The 24,299-nt window shown below is 38.2% G+C and overlaps 1 protein-coding gene across 2 annotated transcripts; it reads right to left on the bottom strand.

Moving 5' to 3' along the window:
• Window positions 1–1,260: 1,260 nt before the first annotated feature.
• EIF4H (eukaryotic translation initiation factor 4H) lies at window positions 1,261–23,049 on the bottom strand. Of its 2 annotated transcripts, XM_039849343.1 has the most exons (7): window positions 22,887–23,042; window positions 10,264–10,451; window positions 8,296–8,360; window positions 8,114–8,210; window positions 7,724–7,783; window positions 3,522–3,659; window positions 1,261–3,246 (listed from the first exon to the last, which is right to left on the bottom strand). In XM_039849343.1, the coding sequence occupies exons 1-7, from the start codon at window positions 22,943–22,945 to the stop codon at window positions 3,107–3,109; spliced, it is 747 nt and encodes a 248-aa protein (XP_039705277.1). In that variant the 5' UTR covers window positions 22,946–23,042; the 3' UTR covers window positions 1,261–3,106. The 2 variants fall into 2 exon arrangements, with proteins under 2 accessions (XP_039705277.1, XP_039705278.1); XM_039849344.1 differs by lacking the exon at window positions 7,724–7,783 and having other exon boundaries at window positions 22,887–23,049.
• Between the last annotated feature and the right edge of the window lie 1,250 nt (window positions 23,050–24,299).

The raw sequence follows: 24,299 nt of genomic DNA on the forward strand, positions 1-24,299 counted from the left end.
GGCCTCATCTGGAACTTCGACAAAATTTCTCTGAAGCCAGCTCAGGAATAGCAGAGAAATCAGGCCTCAAATATCTGCCTAACCCTCTCTCTGGAACATTTACATAGTTGGTGTACACGTTTGTGAAAATGACTCTATTTATTTAGGTGCTTCTATGGGAAAGACATGCCCTTTTAATTCAGTTACTTACAGATGGGATGCAGATACTAAAATGCTTTTGGTAGTATTTATTACAGAAATATTACACACCAAGGGAAGAGGTGCTTGTGAGAAGGAACTGTAAAGTTATAGCAACATCTGAGGGAGGCAAGAAAACAGCTGCACAGGACTTCCATTTCAACTCCAAGAAATTTCCGAATTTCTGGGAAACCAAGGGTGTGAACACTCCCTTCAAAGGCAGACTCCAAAAGGACCTTTGGAAAAAAGCCTCAGAGTTATATTTCAAGCCTCTGGCCACTAGCACCAAGAAATCCCTCCAGGAGACCAAGTCCTAACTCCTCAACTTAGGGCAAGAGGGTTTTCAGTCTCAGGGATTCTCTCCCATAAAGAAAATACCAAGCAGGCATCAAGTCCTCTCTTCCATGCTCTTGCCTGGGGAGCAACTGAAGTAAAGTTACTCATGTACTGGTCTCAACAGTACCCACTCTTCCAACTTGGTTTCTCCAGATAAAGCTGCAGTCAAGGTTCTTGCCTTAAGACAAGTGAATCCTGCAGGGTGCCAAATGCTCTACCACCACCCTCCTCCGCCAGCCAGGCATGTCCCAAAGAGCTCAAAGCTCTGCACCTTGCCCACTAAATCCACCAAAAACCATAAAACTACCAAACTACACAGCAGTGCCTCCCAAAAACATATGACCTGCTTGCCATGGGAGCAGCACCCATCACTGTCAAAAAGAGTGCCTAGAATTTCTTCTAAGAACAAGCTGTTTAAAAATGCAAGTGCACATTGTGCAAATAGTTATTTTTTCCATAATGGGAAAAAAGTCCCTTTACTCAACCAAAAACTACAGCCACACCATATGTAGGCTTCTGTGTTAGGTAAATTACATTTTTAGGAAATGAGGGGGGAAACAAAAGCTGGCATCCTATTTCTGATCATCACAAGCTCTTTCAAGATAATTTCACCAATCCTATAACTTCCCAAAGATGCCTTTCTCACTTAAATTATAGTACACTCCACTAAATACAGATGCTGCTTCCCAAATTTAAAACTGTTAATTTCATAAGCAGCTAAAAAGAACTCAAAAATAAAGACAAGCATTAAATATTACGTAAGGTTTTCTTTTATTTAAAAGATCATTCACAAAATACCATATCCATAGATTTACTTTCTGTCATATAGCTGAATGTGTAAGTGTTTGGAATTCCATTCTTACATTTAAAAGTCAACTGGATTGCCCAGAAGTTTAGATGAATTTGTTTTGTTCTTAATCTTTTCCACATTGAAGATGTAAGTAGGTCATCTGAAAGCATCAGGTTTGATTACAACCACATAATGCATGTCTTTCTTAAGTTTTGGTGTTACACAAATGGTTCTTATTTCAGAAGCAAAGATGACAGGTGGAAGGAAAGAAGGGAGAGTTCTGTAAATTGCTGAGACCTTGTAACAGAGTAAGAGAAGCAAGGGATGCCAGCTCGCGACAAACTACTATCTAAGCACAATGCGCTGCGTAGGCCAGGCTACCCCTCAGCCCTCCAGTCATGCTGGTGAGGGTCTCTAGCTGCTGGCTGACCCCGAATTGCTCACAAAGGAATGGACTGAAACTCGGGTGTTAAAGAATTTAATTTGTTCACAAATAGGTGTTCAAGCTCAAAAGCTACTGTCTAGCCCCCAATCCCTGGGTAAAAGCTGAACACCGTACATGGGTACAATAAACTTTGTCCCAAAGATGAGACCTAGGAACTTACAGCCACCTACCAGTTATTTTAAGGTTCTTGACAGCTCTGCATAGTAAAATTCTCAATTCATCAAATAAACAGTAAAGTGCCAGATTCTAGGCCCATTTTCATCATAAAATTAAGGGATGATGAGAAGCACAGTATCTCATTGTTACTCATACAAGGGAACAGATAAACACAAGGGAGAGATGCAGAATACAGACAATAGGGATTTGGAAAAAGCAATGTCCACACTATAAAGTTAGCCTAGCACTGCTCTACCACCTCTACCACCACCACCACCCGTTAGTCCCCCAAAGCACCTGTGCCCTGCAGAAGGGAAACCAGCAGCAGGAGTTTGCTACATCCAGCCAGCCAGAGGAGCCTCTGATAGAGCTGGTGAAAGGAGGGATCCAGTTTGGACATGGTGTTGAAAGAGCAATAATAAAACATGTGAACACAGTAGCGCATTCAATTGATCTATGTGAACTCCCCGCCAACATTTCACATTACCTTTAGGTTTCACTGTTTGAAATTTGAGCCCAGTCTGCTTGAATAATCCATATGGGGTGGGGGTGGGGAAGTAGAGACAGGACTACCTATAAATAGAGAGGGGAAGGAATTTGCAAGGATCAACAGATACTTTATCCTTGTTTTCAAAACAAGGTGCCTCAAATACTGTATGTTGATCAAAGCTGAATAAAAACAAGGTGCTATCCAGTCTGTGACTTCTCTGTTATTTTTTTTTTTTCGTGGAAGCCACAGCAATACAGAACTCAACAAGCAGGTCAGAAGAGAAGCACTGAGGAAAATCAAAGAAAACGACTGAAGTCTGGCCAGGGTGTCTGAAGTAAAGAGAGAAAGCAAAGGAGAAAAATGAAGTAGCACCTCAGTCTGAAGAGCTCCCACATGGTGGCTACCTTTGTTCCTCTAGACAAACTCGTGCTGGAAGGAAATAAGGAGCAAGAAGGAGAAAAGACAGAAGGAAAATGGGGGAAAGGAGTGGCAGGAAAAAAAAAGCACAAAACAGGCACTAGATACAGCAAAGCCAAGAATGTACTAAAAACCACTTGTTAACTGCTGACATGCACTCACAAGCTCTGTTTCCTTTGTAAGAAAGGAGGACATAGGTCAGGCGCAGGAATGGTAACTGCAGGACTGCCGGTCCAGGGGGCTGGCCAGGCTGTGGTCTCGCTCTAACTCCCCCCATTCCCTCCCAACCACAAGCTCATTCTTGCTCCTTCTGAACGACTTCCTCTCTCGGCCGGGCTCCCCCGAAGATAGCAGAGTTGGGATTGGCTACTTGATTGAGGGGTGTTGCAACTGTTCGAGGTTTAAGCTGGAGCCGTGGTCTCTGTGCTCTTTCCTCTGAGTGGGGGGAAAAACATGGTTTATAAAGAACAGGACCCCATTCCCCATTGGGCAAAATGACCGAACCGATGCTGAACTCTCCAGCCCAGCTCATTATCTAAAAATTAACAAAACTACTTTATCCCTAGATATGCTAATAAAGGTAAACTTACTATTTAAGACTAAGAGTGGTCTACAGTAACAACTGTGCATGGCCTAAGAAGGCAAATGTCCATGAGGTACAGTCAACGTATCATGAAAAGGCTCCCTCCATTTACATGTTGTTGCCATACCTTCTGTTGGTTCTCTGAAATCCATATTGAACCCTCGAAGGGGAGGACCATCTCTGAAACGACTTCCCATTGGGGGGCCCGTTCGCCGGTCACCTGGGCGACTCCCTCCCCTGCCTCCTAAGAAGTCATCCCTGAAGCCTGAAGAAACAAGACGACAATGAATCACTTTTTAAACTACTTTCTCAAAGCTGTTTACATAGCTTGTATGAAATGTTTGATTTTAAATTTTAAATTCTTTATTTTGTCCAGAATCTGAAGTTTTTCCAAAATACGGTGCATTGAAAATGAATCCAAATGTAATAAATCTGCTGGGTAATTTCAATGCTACAGACTCTTTAAATAAAAAAGAATCTTAGGACAGGAAAATAAAATAAGCTGTTTAAATTCTTAGCTTGCAGGAAAAGTAGAAAAACACTATTATGAGGCTATATTCTAATATGGCTTAAAACGATATGAAAACCCTCAAAGCACATTTTATTGTTTTCTAATATAAATTTATAGTTATTAAAAAGATAAACCTGAAATTTAGAAGTTACAATTTAGAACGCAAAATCACAAGAAAAACCTAGATACAAAGACAAAATAAAAATACGAAGTCACCTCTGGGTGACACTCCCCATTTTCCTGTTCTTGCTGCATTTCAGTGTGGATCATTCTAAAAAGCAAAGCACCTGTGTGGTAAACAAAGCAGTTATCCAAGTAAGGCTCACTCACTAAGGGGGGCGTGCTAAAGAGAGCAGAGTACCTCACCCAACCTGTACCTCACCTCCTCTAGTTAAAAAGGGGTTTTCACCATTCATTTGTGTATCCGCTAAAACATTTACCAACGGAAGTAAAATGCATCCATTTAGAAATGTTAAGAGTAAGTTACAATTCTCATCAGTGTGTAGATAAAAAGAGTATTTTCTCAATGGACTTTAAAAACCTTAAGCTTTTAAGTTTATATTTCAGTGAGTCTTTCAGTTACGGCGGTTTAAGCCAACGAGACTAACAGTATGGCCTGCTGAAATGAGAGTTAACTTCCAGTAAAAATTTAGAAAATAAGACTGCAATTAAACAAATGAGCTTGTCCCCTCTCAAGCTCCCAAAGATGACTTTTACTCACTCCATGGATGGTGCCACTGCTCAAAGCTTTATAGGAACGTATCTTTGACAAGAATTCTGAGCCTGATGCATATTCTTCTATAGAGAGTTGATCCCCATTATTCATTGATTTCATATTTGCAAATTCATCTACTTGCTAAAATTTACTTGTAACCCCCAAATCAATACTTGCAGCACTTTTGCTGTCATTCAGATATGTATATAGCAGTGAAAGATTTGAGTTGTCTGACACGATCTCAGCTGAGGTGGAACAAGGCAATACTCTTCTTGTTTCAGCTCATACTGTAAATAGAGCCTTTTTATGACCTATTTAGTGCAAAGTTTTTGGCTCTTGTGCTTTTTGTTGGTGATTTCTATTTACAATGATCCCCAAACAGTGCTGAAGAGCTGCCTAGTGTTCCTAAGTGTGCACAAGAAAGCTGTGATGTGTCTCCAGGAGAAAACAAACGTTAAGATAAGCTTCAGAGAGAAGTTACAGTGCGGGTGGCCAATATTATGAGTTCAATGTTAATGAGTCGACTATATTAAATAAGGTGTCTTTATTTTTTTGTATTTTATTATTAATTTTTTTTAAAAAATTGTTATTATGGTGACATTAGTTAACAAAATCCAGTAATTTTCTAGTGTACAATTCAACAGTAAGGTATATATATATACTGCATTGTGTGTTCACTGCCCATAGTTAGATTTCTTTCTGTCACCACATATTCGACTCCTTTTACCCCATCTACCTCTTCCCGCTCCCCCATCCTCTGGTAACCACTAGTCTACTGTCCATATCCATGTGTCCGTTTGTCCTGTTTGTTGTTGCTTTTAGGTTTGTAAATAAGGTGTCTTTAAACAGAAATACACACTAAACAAGTTTATGTATTGATCAGTTGACAGAATGCTGTGATGAGGTTCCCAGGAACCTGACCACATTTCCCTGGGAGCAGTGGTTTAATATTTGAGGTGATTCTATAGAACCTAACTTTCTGCATATGTGGAGAATCAACTCTGCAATGGTGGTACTTTTCCTATTCTTTAAGGGTGGCAAGGGTTTTGGAAATGGATAAAGTTAACTGAAACTCAGTTCAGAGACTGAGTTGAACAATATCAATTTTAGCAAAACAAGTAATGAAAACAATTCTAAAAAGATTTAGACCATATAGCATTGCTTTGGGGGAAAACACACTGGGATGCATACAGTCAAGTATAAAGTTCTTCACAGTCTTTTAATCTGACACTTTCCCCAAACTATTCTAAACTGTGAAGTATATCTTTCCCTGTGAGTATGGAAATAAAGTTACCTTCTCTTAACAAGATTAATTTTTGGTACCAGTGTTTAGCACGAAACAAATCAGCTCGCACCCACAGTGACAAGGCCGATAAACAACTGCTACTTTGTCCAAGTATGTGACAAAGCACAGTAGAGAAAAAAAACCCAATGTACGTTAATTAACATCAGTGACAGCTTCATTTCGAAATATGATATGAGTAGGGAAAAGCAAGGCTGAAATTAACAAATACCTTTTAATCAAGTTTAATGATAGATTTCTAGGAAGCATACTATTCAAGAGTCTTAGTTTTCTTTATAAAGCTAGGTTAACACATTGGCCATTTCTGGAGGTGGGACTATTTTATTTTTATTTGCTTTTTTTTCTTTGCATATTTTGATAATGCTTGATATTTCTCTTTTACAATGAGCAGGTGTCATTTTAAAAAATGGCATCATTCTTTTAAAGAGTAAAAGAGATCTATTTTCAAAAATAATGTATATAGGCATTACTCCATGTGGGCACTTCATCAAAACATTGCAGTTCACACTGAACTGGTGGTGGCAAAGTAGTTTCTCCGGCTATGTTCATTAGATGTCTCTGCTTCAGAGTAAAAGCCCAAGATAAGCCAATAGTAGAAAGGCATTAAGTTACTTAACTCCCACAGTTCCAGAGCTATGAGCTCACTGTGCTATTTCCATAGTAGCAGGAAATGCACAACTGGCAGGTCAACGACCACCACTCACTGAGTCATTACTGCTGCACCTGGATTGGCTTTGAGATGACATTTGTTGCATGTTTCAATCAGAGACTAGCTTATACATAAAATTACAGGTTTACTGGATTATACTGTACTTTTATGAAAAAGCTCATTTCTGATTGGCTATAGGACTTTTAAAAATTAAATTATTCAACAGATATAACATTTGTTTGGCTAAAGCAGTACTGGAAATAAATTTAAAAAAATTTTAGACTCATAAGACACCATTTATAAAAATTTTAGACTCATAAGACACCTTGTACCAATTTTCCCATACTTACCAATTACTTTTTACTGAGTTTTGTTTTGACGGGAGGGTGGACGGGTGGGTGGGGGTGTTGATGTTCTCATATAGTGGAGAGTGTAGAAATAACCTCAAGTTTATAGGGGAAAAAACAAACTTATTTTTAATTTTCTACCTTTCTGTTACAATTGACATTTTTACTACATATATGAATTACTTTTATAATTAAAAGATGAAGAAATGTTTAGGAGATCTTTCAAAGCAGAGACCTGGCGTGCAAACCGACTTCTTGAGTTGAGCCAAGGAGGCACCTATTGGTCTGCCTTGGTAAATTAAGAAAAGAAATGGTAAAGCAGATCATGCCCACCACACCTTTCAGAAACAAATAAGTACCAGGACTTTTTACTATCTAAGAGGGAACCACCACAGTTATAAGGCTTTCTGTAGGTTTCTAGACCCTCCATACTATTTCTACAAATAATAGTATACTTATATTTTGTACACACAAGAGCCAACAAGAGGATTCCTTGGTCTAGACCCTGAGAAAGATGACTGCAAGAGACAAAGGCACATATGAGAATGACCAGTAGATTAAAGAAAGGTAACAAAATAAGGTGGATCAGTCTAACTCGCCCACCATGTAGAACCTTTCAAGTCCTACCCCCAAACACTTAGGTTCTAACAGAGGCTTATTGCATGCCTGGGTACCTTTTAGGAAAGTTTCATTTGTGAAAGGAACTAAAGTAGTAGTCCGGCTAGGCCAACTACTCACAAGAAATGTACAATAGCAGCAAGGCCATTGAAAAAGGTTAAGTGGTGATACTTTAAATACTGATACCGGAATTGAAGTCATCCCGGGACTCCCATCCACCTCTAGATTCTCGAGAGCCACCCATTCCTGAGGATACACAAAAAAGATAAGTTGAGGTAGGATCATTACCTTGCTGCACAAACAGGAGAAATTCACTGGGACGAAGTACAACTCATGTGATGGGAAGTTCAATGAAATTATAGAGTTTTTGCTGCCGACAGGGGGGATAAAAGAAAACAACAACAAAAAAAAACCCAGGCTTGCAGAAGCATCATTCATTTTTTCTATGACTTTACATGTTTTTAAAAGATCACAAAAACCTATCAGACCTACAAGACAGAGTTCTAGTAACCTTCCAGAGTTGTGTAACCAGTAGGCATACAGCAAGTTTTATGTTGTTTTAGAAGAACCAATCACCTCTGTCATCTGGTCCACCTTTCCTGAATCCAAAGCCACCTTTATCTTGTTTTCTGCCTTCTGCAATGTCCACACGAAGTGACCGATCACCCAACAGCTAATGATAAGGGGAAAACAGTGTTAAGTATTAGCAAGAAAAATCTCAACTGCTAACATGACAGAGAAAACCTGAAGATACTTACTGCACCATCGTATGTCAAGGCTTCCTTAAGGGAATCCACCTCATCGAATTCTACATAGCAGAATCCTGTAAGAGAAAACAAACCCTATTTCCTCAAGGAATTTTGGGTTAAAGATATGGTGGGATCCCTAGTTGTACCACTTTTTCACTACCAGAACTACCACTTTTGTTGCATCTAGATGACCGCAGACTAGTAGAGCCTGAAAGAGCAAGTTTTACTTTTCAGTAAGTAGAACTTGATTAGCATTCCTCCCTCTCAGTTATATTGTCGGGAAGTACTAATCAAACAGGAACTGAAATAGCAGCTGTGTTTTTATAAAGCTTTCTTCTTGTTTTAACCATAATATTAAAACCTATCCTGGATCACTGCAGTGCTGCTGGTTCTGACTTCTGAATGATTTTCATATAATCTAAATAGGGTTTTAAGACATTTCAAATTCAATACTGAACATGTTTTGAAGGAAGTGGCCGAAGGTGCCTGTAGTTGGTATAAAAACCTCTGAATAAGCTTTTTCTTCTACCTGCAACACTTTTGTCCATGTCCCTTCCTCGCCATCTGGAGTCTACCTCTGGGTTAAGTACTCGCCCTGGCCTAATATGCTCACCAGTAACTTGTATAACCCCCACCCCTGCTGGAGCATCCTCACCCTGTGGGATGATTACACTTCACCTTCAAAGCCCACTAGACTGCAAGTGCTTTGAAGGTCTGGGTCCAAACTTTTCCTGTTCACCATTTGCTCAGTAAGTTACCGACAGAAAAATGTACTGCTAGGCAGGAGAGTGTCTACCTTGCACTCAGTTTCTTCCCTAAGTGGATTCAATATTTAGAAAAATTGAGAAAACCACCCTCAAATTCAAAGAGGAATCAGCAGCCAAGTCACACCACAGAGGATGATTCTCTATGAGACAAAGTCTAAAACCTGCTGCTACTGACTCAGCCCAAGGTTGGCTTCACCTACACATTTTTACCTTAAGTTTGAATTCCTAATACTTGTTAGCAGGCAAACTGGATAGGACTTACTTTCACAAGCTTTACTAATACGTATGTATATGTATATATATACATACACACACACATATATATGTATTAGTAAATACATATATATACATACACACACACATATATATACATATACATATATATGTGTGTTTTCCTTGTTTGATCATTTACTGTAAGAAGGCTTCAGATACTTAAGTCAAAAAGCTTTCGAAAAGATGAAAATACATGGAAGCACTAAGATGAGCAATACTTCTGTTTCTTGTATAGCTCCTCACTGTAAGTCGCCACAGTCGCTCTACTTTTTGGGGCTGTACTTCTGGATAAATAATGAAAAACAAATGCCCTTGCACTTGCATCATGCACTTAACTACTGGGCACATTTCTCCTCGGGCAACCTTGAAAACTAGATGAGAATGTCGTTTGATTCTTCATTCTTATTCCTTCTTTGCTCAAGTGCCCTTAAGATACTAATCTATGGATACTAACTTTATCTGAAATTTGAGCCAACCCTCCCCCCCCAAGCACATGCTCTGAAATCACAAATGTAGAGTGACAACACTTACTCGATTATCTTTGGGATTTTATAATAAATAACTAAATTACAGGAAAACTACGAAGAAAAATGCATGAGTTGGCTAAGGTGAAATGCACCCAAAACGTCTTTGGTTTTATCTGTTCACTTCTCTCCCATGTAACTCCTTCACTGACAGACAGGATTGCTATGTAGGTCAGGCAAACAGATTAACTTGGGTACATGCCACATATTTCTACAAACTAGATTATGTATAAAATATTTTCCCCCAGAACTGAAGACCTGGATTAAAGTGCTATTTTTTTTTTTAATTTCAGCTACTTGAACCATGCGAACACTTATAACACTTTCATAATTAGAGCCCTTTTGTTAACACATTTTTGGTTTAGACTCTCCCCCTTATAATAATGTACTTTAAGAATTCCCCTCAAACTCACCTTTAAATTTGTCTGTGTCTTTGTCTCTGACTAGCCGTACACTCCTTATGCTGAGATCCTTAAAGATAGCATCTATGTCGCCCTGAACTGTATTAAAAGGTAGATTTCCTACATAAGCTGTGTAGGGGGGCTCTGTGGGCAGCTCCTTCTGGCTACGGGAACCATGGCCACCAGCACTGCCACGGGACCTAGGAGGGAAAACAGACAGGATTCAAATTTGCCCACATGTTCCTGCCCTAGATCAGGAACAATGAAAATGTATTCCTCTCAGCCATACCACCAAGGTGAAACGTTCCACTCTAACATACAATAATATCAATTGGAAATTACAGAGTATTCCAGAACACTATTTATGATGTCTGTTTTTGGTAACACAGATCTCCACAGAAACACAATCTATGTAAACATGCATTTCTTTTGAAAATCAAATCCAAATATATCCTATGATTCTCTTGTATTCACTTAGAATCAGCATCTGCAAAGTGTTTACATCCTAAAATGCCCTTTCTCACACCCAATAATACTAATATATACAGAAACGTACTGTCTAAAGTCATTGTGTTGTACTCAGGAGGGAATATCAAAGCTGCTGATTACACTCATAATACAATTGTTTCTTGCTATTGTCTGGATATGGATAACCACACTCTAATAAAAACTTTAGATTTTGTGCAGCAGGTACTATGTATGTACTATTCTCTCTACTCCCCATGCGTTACTTCCCTGGATCCTCAAATATATGGTACATATTACTAATCCATTTCCTCAGATATAATGAGAGTGGTTTACTTATCCTTGGTAACAGAGCTATAAAGTGGCAAAGACAGGACCTTGATTCTACCGCATCATTACTAATTTGCAGAGGTATCAGTTTAAATCCCAGCTCTATCACTTACTAGCCACATAACTTTGAGGTGTTACTCAGCTTCTCTAAGCTTCACTTATTTGTGTAATTGGGCTAATACTGACAAAGACCTTGAGTTATTTAGAAATAAGGTGCTTCTTACATTGCCTGACACACAATATACATGTTTAGAGTAACAATTATCACTGCCATCTACAATTTGAGGTTAAAAATGTTTCCCAGATAATCAAATGTCAGCTAATAAATGCATGGAATTAAGAATCACATGATTAGAAAATCACTACTCTGCAACTGCCAATGTAGTAATAACTGATCCAGGCCAGGCTCATCAATGGATGCCAAAACCACTGATAAACTGAGTTCTGGGTGAACAAGATATTCACATGATCTTGAATAACCCCAGACATTATTAATCTAATGGAGGAAAGAAAGTTCCTTCTCAAATGGAAAAATCTGGCAGTCACCTCCTTAACCAGGTAATTGAATTTAGTATCACTAAATAATGGGACAAGGTTACATTATATGCCTTCTATACTGGCATGGATTCTTCAAATATGTCAGTCATGAAAGATTAAAAAAAGGCAGGGAGACTAATGAAATAGTACAACAAATGTTATGTGTGATCTTTGGATCCTGGAATGAACAACTATAAAAGAAAAGCAGATGGAGAAATTTGAACATGATATTATAAATATTACTGTATCAATGTTAAGTTTCTTAGAAATGATCATTGATATTGCAATTATTAGAAGCCTTTCAAGAGAAACAAAGTATTCAGGAGTGAAGTGTTAAGACAGCCAACATTTATTTTCAAAGAGTTCCGCATAAAGGATACGAGAGCATTTATGTATATAGAACGTAAATGTGAAACTTGTGAATAATCTATCAGAGGCCACTGTATCATTCTTTCAGCTTTACTGTAGGTTTGAAAATTTTTCAAAATGTTTGCAAAACACAATAGAAAAAAATTAAAGAGGGAGGCATTCTTTTGAAAATGATGTTTAAAACAAATGAGTCTTCCTCACAACAGTCATTCTTTTTGCAGGGGAAATTTAATGTTAGTCTTGGAAAACAACTTGATTTACATATATTGTTAGAAATACGAAAAATTCCACGTCTTCCTTGAGATGAATTCTCAGTAAATATTTCGTAACAAATATTCTTTAAAACATTTTTCTAAAGCAGAACCAAGCCATGATGCAATTCTTAGATGGCTAAAAAATTTCAATTTAATAACTCAGAATTCTACTTCCCAATAGAAGTATTATTCTGCATTATGTTCTAAGAACACCAGAAAAATAGGTTAAGTGAATTGCATGCCACTTCCCCTTCTCCCAAAGTTTAGCAAATGTGACTTATTTTTCATTTCAACACTACTGCTATTGTACAACACTACTGTTATTATCTCAATAACCATAAAACTTAAATTATTTTCAATAAGATATCTTTGGGATTGAATACTTAAGATACAGTATAAACATATGGAAAAATGTCAAAATGGAGGATGAATAATACACTTTAAATTCTCACTTAACATCGACAGGTTCTGTGACTTTAAGCAAAATAACATCACAAAACCAATTTTACCATAGGCGAATTAATATAAACAAGAGTTAAGTTCCTGTAGTATCCCAATGCTCTAATAAAATCACACTGGATGAAATGATGTTATTTGAGGACATGTTCTGTAAGTAAAAAAAAAAGCAAAAGCTACAATGATTTTTTAAAAATTTAAGGTGAATAGGAAGATGAAGAGATGGTAAATTCCACAGGTATGTGTATGATGAATCAGAAAAATGGAGGTAGGAAAGCTTGCTAAAAAGGCACATTAAATGTTCATACGAGAACTTATGAAGGGTGCTCAACACAAGACTGAAAAGATACAGTCAGACAACCTCTGACTCATATCAGGAGGCAGGAGAGCCTTGATAGGGACTGCTGCTACCTAGGTGAATGGTAATAAGATGATGGGGGCACTACTAAGAATGCAGTAGGATGAGAAGCCAGCTCTAGTTTCGGGAAGATAGAAGAATCTCATTTCAGGAAAGCAGTATTTTAAGAGCTAGAGATGTGGAAACAGCTAATTAACCCAAGTCCATCAACTTGCTCATTTCATTCTAGCCTCACAAAACCACTAGTGGCTTAACAGCCTAGACTTTTTCAAGAATGACTGTAGTAGTTCCAAATACTACCCCATCAGATTAGTAAATTCTACAGGAAGGCATTGGGATTGGGGGTATCTAGGAAGATTTCAATTTATTTACTAACATTTATGACAAATCTACAGTGTGCCAGCAACCTGAGAGACAAATCCCAGAGACTACATATGTGCATAATAAAATATATTATCAACCAAATTTAAAAAATCAAATTTCAGAAAATTCTTTGAGCTAAAATTCCTGATACTTTTACCACTAGTTTAAATTTAGAGATGACTATTATCTAAATAAATAAGCTGTTACATGGAAGCACTTCCTAAAACAGGTTAAAAATAACAAATAGGAAAGGCTCATTTGATACCTTAATACCTAAAGTTTCCTTGTCAGTTATTTGATAAATATTTCAAATCTTTTTTTATAAAGAAATTTAAAATTGATCAGAAAAACACTTTTTAAATACTGACTGCTTTATAAAAGTTTAATAACAATTCTAAAGTGTTATGGAAAGGCTAAATCTGCTAGAGGCTATACTGTTCGTGCAGAAGCAGGTGATCAGCAGCCATGAGTATAAAACAGACGACAACAGACAATATGAGTGGCAGGCCTCGGCAGACCCCTTCTCCATTTAGAATAGAAACCTGAAAGTCTGTGCTGCAAACTCCCAGGCCATACCATCCTTGCCACTGAGCAATGATCCCCCCTGCTCATTATTATCCCTTGGGGGAGAAGTCATTGATTTTTAAAACAATATATGACAGTTTTAAGGTAATAAATTACATCCTCAGTATCAGGAAATCCAACTTTCAACTCCGAGAGTAACCAAAATCCTTTACAGACAGATCACTTTTCTTCAATCAAATCAACTAAATATCTGAATGTCCATTAAAGAGTCCAGTATAGAGGGCACAAACCTAAGACTCAATTCCCTCCCTCAAGGAGCTGAGGGGGATCCAGGCATCTAGAAAAGAGAAATCCAACCCCAATCAAAGAACTGCAGAACAGGAGACAGCAATGAGAGCAGTCTCTGTAGAGTAGAACAACAGGAACTTGGACTACACTTTCCAGATAGCAGACAGGGAGAGAACAATGAACTCCTATAATAATGTGTGAATAAGCAAAGATAAGTAGAAGTGAAAGAAGACTATAGGAAGGGTGACCATGAGAAAAAATATTAAGAGTAGAAATTATTGGGGGTGGGATTAGATCCAATAAGGAGGTGAAAGAGAAAACAAATGCTCAAGACTTATTTCCAAAGTATAAAAGTTAATGAAAACCGAAGGACATATGCTAAGTTATTTCTGGGAAAAATTTTATAAAGATTTCTAGATGTATTAGAAACTATATACAATTTAAGCACTGTTGCTGTCACTCAAAACTTCAAGACCAATGCAAAGATAACAAGATTATAGAGTATTAACCTCTCTCTTCGGGATTTGAAACATTAGGTGTTCTATTACTTCTACGTGATAACTGAAATAATTTCATTAGGGCTGATCAACAACTCTGGTCTTTCTTACTTATTAGCACATATGATTTGGCACGTGGCACTACGTTAGATCCTACATAAAATCACAATAAGACTGCCTTTATAATAGTAAAATACAAGTAAGAAACAATCTACTGAGCCTCTTTTTAAAAAAGAGAAAGTAATGGTCAAAATGTGTAATGTATTTAGTTCCTATACAATAATCAAAAAAGATTAAGCTCTCAAAAGCCGAGCCTTTATATCATTTTAAACTACCTCTTACTAATATCTTACATTAGTAAGATACACTAGTTATAATCATTAAACCAATACTGATACATTATTAGCTAAGTTCAGTTTATTCAGATTTCCTTAGTTTTTACCCAGTGTCCTTTTTTTCTGTTGAGGATCCTATTCAAGATGCTAAACTGACATTTTAGCTGGAGTTTAGGCTTTTAAAAATTAGCCGATGCAACTTGGATTAAAGGCACTTTCCAAGTAGATCTCCCTCTAAGGCATTTTCCAAGGCCTTCAATCAGCATTCAAACTTAAATCCCTTCATCTAGATAACTGTCATTTACTACAAGATGTGCATGGGAGCTTTTGAAAGCTTCTGGTAAACACTGGGGGCAAAGCAATGTCTATGGTAAATTCTTCAATAAGCCTTATTTTCAAGGAGCTCTTTTCTGCTGTGAATGAGATCCTCATAATTCAATCACATCTGTAAGACAAGAAAAAAAGGCCTTGCAGGGAAATGCAAAGTAGTTCTAAGGCAGGAATCTCCAGAACTATTATAATATCTGGTGCTTACAAAGAGAAATTGAAAGAATAAAGTCAAAGGCCTAGCAACTACTTCAGCATTGCAAACAACTTCTCACCAATATTTGTATTCTTATTTGGAAAAAAAATTTAAATTAAAAACAAGAGGGTTACATGTATTTAGATGACATCCCCAATTAGATACTTAAATGCTTTTCAAAAATTTTTTTAGCTGTGACCAACAGCAAAAAATACATTTTACATCACAACTAAACACATGTCTGCATATTAACTATACAAAAAAAAAAAAAGCTTGCCCAATAGTACTAACTCATAGTATAATGTACACTATTCTCTATTCTACTTCAACTTTAAAAATGCCTCAGGACTCCCTAAATTGATTTCATCATCTACCAATAGGACACAACAGGCAGTTTGAAAGCCTCGTTTTAGATGAACAGCAATCACAAGGGGGACTTCCAGTTTACAGTCTTTTAGAGAATTTTTCTTTCTAGGAAAATAACATTTGTCATAATGTACTAAAATTTTGGATTCCCACACATTAAGAAAGCAAATAAATGGGTATTAATGACTTTATATAGGTGAAAAAGGTTACTCAATCTGAAAGTTCCAGATTTTCCAGGGGAAATAAAATCTTAAACCTCAAATCTATTTATTGGTCCTCAGAGAATACTGCCACCAAAAAAACAAACAAAAACAAACAAACAAAAAAAAACCTGTCTTAAAGCTATGGTGTGATCTAATTCTATGAATTAGTTTTGAACTTTATAGGCCAAAGAGTTCTTTTTTTCTAAATTAGAATGCTTATTATTTGAGACCTGACATCTACAAACTACCATCTCCAATTAATTTTAAATGAAACCACATTTTTATTCAATGTTAGATTTTATTTGATTCAAATAACTTACAACTATGCAACTTACTTTAAAAATTTTAATTATTTAGATAACTACGAAATGCCAGACAGGACACCATTTAAAATCTAGAGTTCAAAGGCATTCAGTCAGAGCCTTTTCTTCATTCAACATTTGAAAAATCCAAAATCTAACTTACTTGTATTAAAACACATGTATTAATAATACTTAAAACTAATTTAAATAAATTTATTTAAAAAATAAAAAACCCTTAATATTAATAATTACATTAGCCAATATCAAATTTAATTTACAGCTACCTCGCATAGTCACAAGAATTAGATGTATTAAAAGTACCTGGAAAAAAAGCTATATACACTCCCCCTTTACAAACAAATAGCCAAGAAAAAGAGAGGACTCTATCAATTAAGAGATTTAGTAGGCAGAGCAACCAAATGCTATGTGCAAACTCTGCCTGGTCCTGACTAAAACAAATCAACTGCACGTCAAAATATATGAGCTAATATATGAGCTAAATATTTACTGGACTATTATATTGTTTTCAGATGTGATGATGACGTGGTCATATTTTTAAAGTTTTTACCTTTGAAATTCATGCCGAAGTACTTCTAGATGAAATAAATGATATTAAGATGTGCTTTAAAATAATCCAGAAGTGTGTGGGAGGAAAGTGAAGCGAGGAGGTATAGATGAAATAAGAGTGGTCGCTTTTTTAAAAGAGTGGGTAATAAATACATGGGGTGGGTCATTATACTAGACTCTGCTTATGTTTGTGTTTTAAGTTTTTTATAATCAAATATTTTTTGCAGATTCAAACAAGTCAACTATGTGAAGTAATCTTTGGGACAACTGGGAAAAAATGACCGTAGACTTGGTAACAGAAAAACTGGTGATTAAAAAACCCTTACCAATTAGAAACATATACTCCAGTATTGCCAAGTATTTTAAGATAGAATGACAGGATGGCTGGGATTCGTTTTAAAATATTCTATCCTCTCCCCGCAATGTGGAAGATAGATGAAACAGGAATAGCAAAATGTTTTTGAAGTTAAAACTGAGGAATGAATGGAGAGTGGCTTAATGGGTAGAGTTTCTGTCTGGGATGATGAATAAGTTCTGGAAATAGTGGTAATGGTTACACAACACTGTGATTACTGAACTAATTGTGAATATTAGTGCCACTGAACTGTACACTTAAATGGTATATTTTACGCTTTATATATATACAGATATATATACACATACAAAAACAAAAAACTAAGTAATGGCTACGTGATATACTAGTATCTACTTCTGTTTATGTATGAAAATGTTCGGATTAATTTTTAAGTGTTAGGTAAAATGAGCAAGTAGTAGATTCCAGCCCAATCTAGACTTCCATTAACAGAAAACTAGCTCAAGTAGCATTTCTTTATATCTTCAGTCTCTAGAGAGCACTAAAAATGTACTATACTTCCTTTAGTTCCAGCTCTTCTCTCCAGAGCCACATCTTTCTTCTATTTAACAGTGCCTTAGGCTTACTAGCTGTTGTACCCTTGTTATGTCTTCTCTTGATATCAGAGACCTACACTGATCTTGCAACTGGTCTTAGCATGAATCAAGATGGAGGCATCAAACTGCATTATTACTCATGCTTCACCATGTACTTGCAGTATTTAAGGGGGGAAGCCAGCTTCAATAAAGAATACCTTTGATAAAGCAGTAAAAATCATTAATTTTATTAAGTCGTGACCTATTTTTTAATCTTATGTTATGAAACGAGGACAAAGCACTTCTGCTTATAGAAGTATGATGGTTATCTCCAGGAAAAACACTCTTATAAGTGAGTTACAAGCTGAACTAGCTATTTTTTTCATGGAACACCATTTTTACCTGAAAGAACTGACACACTACGGTTATTTAGACTTGGGTATTAAGCAGATATTTTCTTGAAAATGAAGTGAGCCTGTCAAGTCAAGGAAAACTAATAGTATTTGTTGCCCATGAGAAAATGCAGGCTTTCAAGCAAAAAACAGAATTTTAGAAAACTTGTATTCATTAACATAAGCTTGACAGCCTCCCAATACCTGAAAATTTTCAGATGAAATTGATCGTGATACTATGAAACATGATTTTTGATACTGTATAACAAAATGTGTCAACGTCTGGAAGATCTGCATTAACTCAGCCAACTGTTTTCCAAATGACCAATGTGTATCATGTCATTCGAAATATAACATAGACTGAAAGAGTGTAACAGTATGAAAAGTCTATGGAGAAAGTTTCATATTCTATATTGCAACTAATCTTTATGGAAACTACCACTTGTTGAGTTTTGGTATAGTAGCAAATAAGAATATCCACAATTACCTGAAAAAGCTATTCAAAGACTCCTTCCTTTTCCAACTATTTATCTGTATAAGGCTGGATTTTGTTCATATACCTATGTCAACCAAAAAACGATCTCAGTGAACATAGAAGCAGGTGTGAGAAACCAACTGTCTTCTATTAAGCCAGACATTCAAAAGGCTCCAAAACCACAACTGATTAATTATAGAAGAATGTGTGCAGAACAAGGGAGATCATAGTCTCTACCTACCCTATACCAGAGTACAATGCTTAACTGGAGATGCTATATTTTCAATGCAGTATCCACATACTGGAGCACATACAGAGGGCCCCCATCAAGAAGGAACATTTTAGAAATCGTGACGTGGGGAAAACATCAAAGAACCTAGGACATTCACTTTTTTAAAAAGAGGACTCTGATGAAAAGAAAAAGAGGCAAGGCATGCTCTCTTGCCCGACTCTCACTTCCTTTTGGAGGGGGATGCTGGAAACTAGATGATGGAATCTGACCTTGGATTGACATCCCCTGCCCTCAACATTCTGCTTTGTTATGTTATGTTCCAAGCTTCTGAGAAGACTTGAATTTGTGTCAAGTCTCCTCAGAACACTATGGTTAATTTCAAATAGAAAAATAAAATTTAAAAATATACTAAGAAATTTCTTAGAAATCTCAGAGGCATTTATATTAAATACTCCAAGTATAAATTCTGTAACAAACCAATAATTTACAAGAATAAATTACTTAGTACTCATTTATAATACTAGATTAACAGATTTCTCTTACTTGGATTTAGAAATACAAGCAGTTAAGTAAAAACTCACTCCCATTAACTCAAGAGAACTTTTTCCACTCTACTAGCTCAAAGGGAAATATTTTAAGAAACAATTATAAATCAAAAACTACCAATTATTAAGCATTTTTTATGTATCGGATACTGTACTGTGCACTTTACATATACCTCATTTAATACTTACAGCAGCTCTATAGAGGAGCTTCTATCTTACATGTAGAGAAAATGAGGCTCAGAGAGGTAAAAGAACTTGTTCCAGATCACACAGCTAATACACAGCTGAGCTAACATTCAAGCTCTGGTTGGCCTGATTCTAAAAAAGCTAAGGCCTCTGCCTGAACTGTCTCCCAGAGACCGCTTGGTAAAACCAAGTATTTGTGATAATACTTTTTACAGAGGATAATGATTTGGACTCAAACATTGGGAGACTGGGGAGTGGAGAGAAGAATGACAATAAATCTAAACAACTTGCTACTTAATAGGATTTTAGAATAAACTTTTCAATATCTTTATAGATCCTAGTAACAGGAAACAGTTACCATTTTTATGTATTGCTTTCCCTCCTGTTTTAAGTTAAAACATGCTTAGAAATATAGACAGAGATGCCAAGCTTAAGTCCTACAAGACTCAAAGTTTAGAATTCTAACCCCCCTAACCAGAACCTGATAAAGAATACTTTGATTTACAGTTTAATCAATTTTTAGCAGGTACCACTTCAGCAACCTCAATTCTTGCAAACTCCAAGTTCCAACCTAATTCTCAGGATTGATGGTTTTAGCTTACTCAATGCAGTTAAAAATGTAAAATCACATTACTCTCCACTTTAGTGCCAACGGCAAACGATAAACTGGAGCCTCATATAATTTAGCAGACTGCAAAACCAAAATACATCCAAGTTCTGGTACAATCAACTCTTGATAATTTGGAATTTTGACTTGCTTTTTGAGCAACAATGCTGTCCCTGATTCTCTCCTTGGCGGAGCACATGCCTCTACAGGCTGGGAAAATAAAGCAACTGTTCAATATTGCTTCCTGACCAGTGAACTGGTTATTATATACAACTATAAAATAAACTTATGAGGAATGTATAATTATAAAAAACAAGTTTATAGATTATGACTGTACATTTCAAATCTGCTATTCTTTTCACCTGTGACCCAACTGGTTTATAGTTGAGGCATCTTACCTAGCTAATGCATTTAGGCTAGAGAGAAGGTGCCTTACAAAAGTACCAAACAAAGCAATACAAGACTGACTTCTATAGATAATAACTTCTATGATACTTTAAGCATTGTACCTGAACATATGCAAACAGAACCGAGACATCTGTTGGTATGAACGTATTTCAAATAACAACTGAAATTATCATCGAGGAATAAGTGGTAAACTATCCTATCATCTTGCTAAATTTCAGAGAGCCCAATAACTGGTAACTTCTGACCTGAAAAAACAACACTGACTCTTTGGAATAGAAAGGCTTTGGCACAGACCACACCACTACAAGTCTGGTCCTCTAAAGTTTTCTGACTCACTCCAGGCACTGTCTAAATAAACACATAAATTCACTAACAGGTTTTAAAAACTACTTTTAAGAATCTGAGCAATATTTTCTATGTGCTTTTACATAAGTATAAAGTCAAATGGAAAAATTCCAAGAAGTTCAGACGTAGAAGGCGCTTAACAGTAAATGCCCTTCTCTCTTTTTATTTAGGAAGGTCAGGAGATGTAGAGTTACTGTTCATAGCAGTCTCTGGAGTCCATCTGGGCAAATGGCTAACATTTTCATTGTCTTTTGATACTTGAAATGTACCTTAAGAGAATTTTACTTTTGATCACTCTCAGGGCTCTTCAACTGCCAAAACTGACATCCACTAGAAGTCTACCTCAAATATCTCCAGTCACCAGAAGAGTTGGCAAATTTCTGAAAAGGCAGAATTAAAAAAAAAAAATCCCTAGACTCAGTATGACTTATTGTAGTCCCAAATCAAGTAAAATTCCTTGGGTACGTCCTAAATGGAAATACTCTGTTTAGTGTAGTTTCCTTGGGCACTTCTAAATGAAAGTAGAAAAAAAATCCTAGTTATTAAATTTCGAGATGACCGAAGTACAAATATGATGTCTAGAAACCTTCCCCAAAGGCAATAATTTTATATGCCATCCAACATCTATTTCTTTTTTATTAGCAAATAAAATATTCTTTGAAATAACAGGTGGCTCTACTTCCATGTAACAGTGTCATGAATGGTATTGGGTATACTCCCTCACCAAAAAGTCTTTGTTTGAGCCATTCCCAAACCAAGATCATTCTACACCAAACAAAGATACTTTTGGGATTGAAACTCAGGAGACTGGACACCTCAGTAGGTACTATTGTGGTGTTATTCTGGGAAAGTAATACTCTCCGTAAAAGCACACAAAGGCCAAGTGTGTCTCTTGACAAATAGCAAGATGTTTACAGCCTATCTTCTAAATTCTATACGAGGTTACTTGTATTAAAAAAAAGAGCCTAGTGCTGGTTCCTGGAATTAAACACCAAAATCTTTTTATTTCACCAGTCAAGGACTTTTTTTCTTTTAAACTAGGCACCTAAACTTTATGTAGTCTGTATCTGACCAGAACCTGAACAAGGCTTAATGCGATTCCTTGTCTAGGTCAGAACGAGAAGCTAGGAAGAAACAAAATTTTCAGTCAGCAAGCACCTGTCAATAAGGAACTCTGACCCAAGAAATAATAACGAATGCTATATGATGTATGTTTTGGTTGGTCTCTCCATTTCTGGTTTGAATCGGACCCATTCTCGGGCTCCAGCAGCCAAACCCCTGCCTCACACTTAAGGGAGAAGGACATCGTCCCTCTCTTGGCCTCCCGACCTGTATTACAGTCAACTGGCCTTACGGCGAAGCGGGTCAAGGAGCCTGCAGTACAAGCAAACAAGAGGCCGAGACAGAGACCGGGATTGGAGCGGAACAGGCCGCGGCCTCCAACCCGCGCCGAAGCAGAGACCCACGCAGGCTCTGCTGTCCTGGGGGATGGTGTTGGAAGCAGGAGCTCGTCTTCCCGGGCGCTCAGTGCTGCTGAGGCCTGGCCTCACGGCCGAGGCAGGGGGAAGACACGCCGTCGTCGGCAGGAGGCAGAGGAAGAAATCCGCTCCGCAAGCAAGACCTCGGGAGTCTAACCGCCGCAGCCTCGTCCCCGAGCGCGCCATTTCCCAGCCCTCCAGGCACCTCTCCCAGGCCTCCGCTGGCCCAGCCGTCCCCTACCTTCTGTCGTGCCGGGTGAGCGCGGGAAGGCAGCCGTCCCGAGGCCCCCGACCCCGCCCGCTCCCTGCTCCCGGCCAAGGCCCACGCACGCCCGCCTCACCCTCTGCCGCCGCCGAAGCTGCTGTAGGCCCGATCGTCGTAGGTATCGAAGTCCGCCATTTGCCGTCTCCGCTCCGAGAGGAACCAGGGTGAGCGAGGAAGGACCCCGCAATATAACTCCCCCCACCCCGCCGCCGGGGCTGTCCGCAGCGCCGCCTGATCGCAAATCGCACGCACGCGCGCGCGCGCGCACGTAAGCCGCGCCGCGCCCGGCCTGGGCCAATCCTGGCCCGGCGCACTGTGCGGCCCACGAGGTCAGACGGTGCGTTTGCGGGCACTTGGCCTCGCGCCCCAGGCCATTGTGTGCTATCTGTGCGGGATCACACGCTGCCGCCGCCTGCCCACGTCCCGCCCCGCCCCGCCCCGCCCCACCCCACCTGTAGACGCCTTGCCCTCCCTCGGGAACCTCCGGCGGCTCCCTTCTCGCGTTCAGACAACCACTCTCCGGGCTAGCCTCGGACACTGTGCCAGGCCCACTGCGCTTTCTGCTTTCATCTAGCTTTTCGTACTTCAGACCTGGCGGGAGACCCAGAGTCTTTCTCCGCTTGGTCCCACTCTGACACCTTCCCTGCCAAGGAGTCGCCGGATAACACCAAAGTAAGGGTCTCCTCCTCCAAGTTGGAGACCGTAGAGCTGGACACTCGCTGAGAATGCCCAGGGGCAAAGGGCCTGGAAGGGGTGACATTAGGGTCAAGGTGCGAGCGTGCTAGTCGTTGGGGGTGCAGATATGAATCACCTTCCAGGGTCTGCTGGAGGCCTGGGTATTGGGGTGGGGTGCAGTATGAGATTAGACTGTAGATTGTCATTGAACAAGCAAAGAGTCCGTGCATCTCGCTTTTGCAGAAGTCACTGCGCTGGAAAAGAATTCAGTCCTGACATCAATTCCATCTAGCAATAACAAAGAAGATACGCAGTGAAAATTAATTACACTGGTAATTGCTCAAGTTTGTGATTGAGGCTGTGGTAGTATTGGATACTCCAAAACCTAATGTGTCTAGGTACAATTTAAAAGAACCTAATACAATTCCTGTGCATATACCCAGTAAGTATATTAAAGAAAGTATACCCAGTAAGTATAAGCGTATAAAAATGCTTTTATATTTAAAAATTTTCTGCTACTTTATCTCAGTACTGGGATTGACAGAGCAGCTGTTAACTCATTGTTTAAAATGTCTCCTTCCTTCCAAGTAATAAGACCTCTTAACTATCAGACCCAAAGAAACATGCATGTCTACTCTTACAAGCTGTGCGACCTCAAGTTACCGAACCTCTTTAATGTCTCAATTTCTTCTGCATAAGGAGAAGATATTACCTACTTTCTCAGTATTGTAGAGATTAAACGAGAAAATGTTTGAAAATACCTGGTCTACAATAATCTATGTTGAGCACCTACTATGCGTCTGGCAGCATTATG

The sequence above is a fragment of the Pteropus medius genome, unplaced genomic scaffold, assembly GCF_902729225.1.
Source record: "Pteropus medius unplaced genomic scaffold, Ma_sr-lr_union100, whole genome shotgun sequence".
Taxonomy (NCBI): Eukaryota; Metazoa; Chordata; class Mammalia; order Chiroptera; family Pteropodidae; genus Pteropus; species Pteropus medius.

What these genes read in the sequence shown, in the direction of transcription:
- EIF4H (XM_039849343.1), bottom strand. Translation starts at nt 22,945, where the DNA reads ATGGCGGACTTCGATACCTACGACGATCGGGCCTACAGCAGCTTCGGC. An exon ending in AGGTGGACCAGATGACAGAG is followed by an intron (nt 7,784 to 8,113) that starts GTGATTGGTTCT and finishes GTGTATCCTCAG; the next exon opens with GAATGGGTGGCTCTCGAGAA. An exon ending in TTTCAGAGAACCAACAGAAG is followed by an intron (nt 3,247 to 3,521) that starts GTATGGCAACAA and finishes CCCCCCACTCAG; the next exon opens with AGGAAAGAGCACAGAGACCA.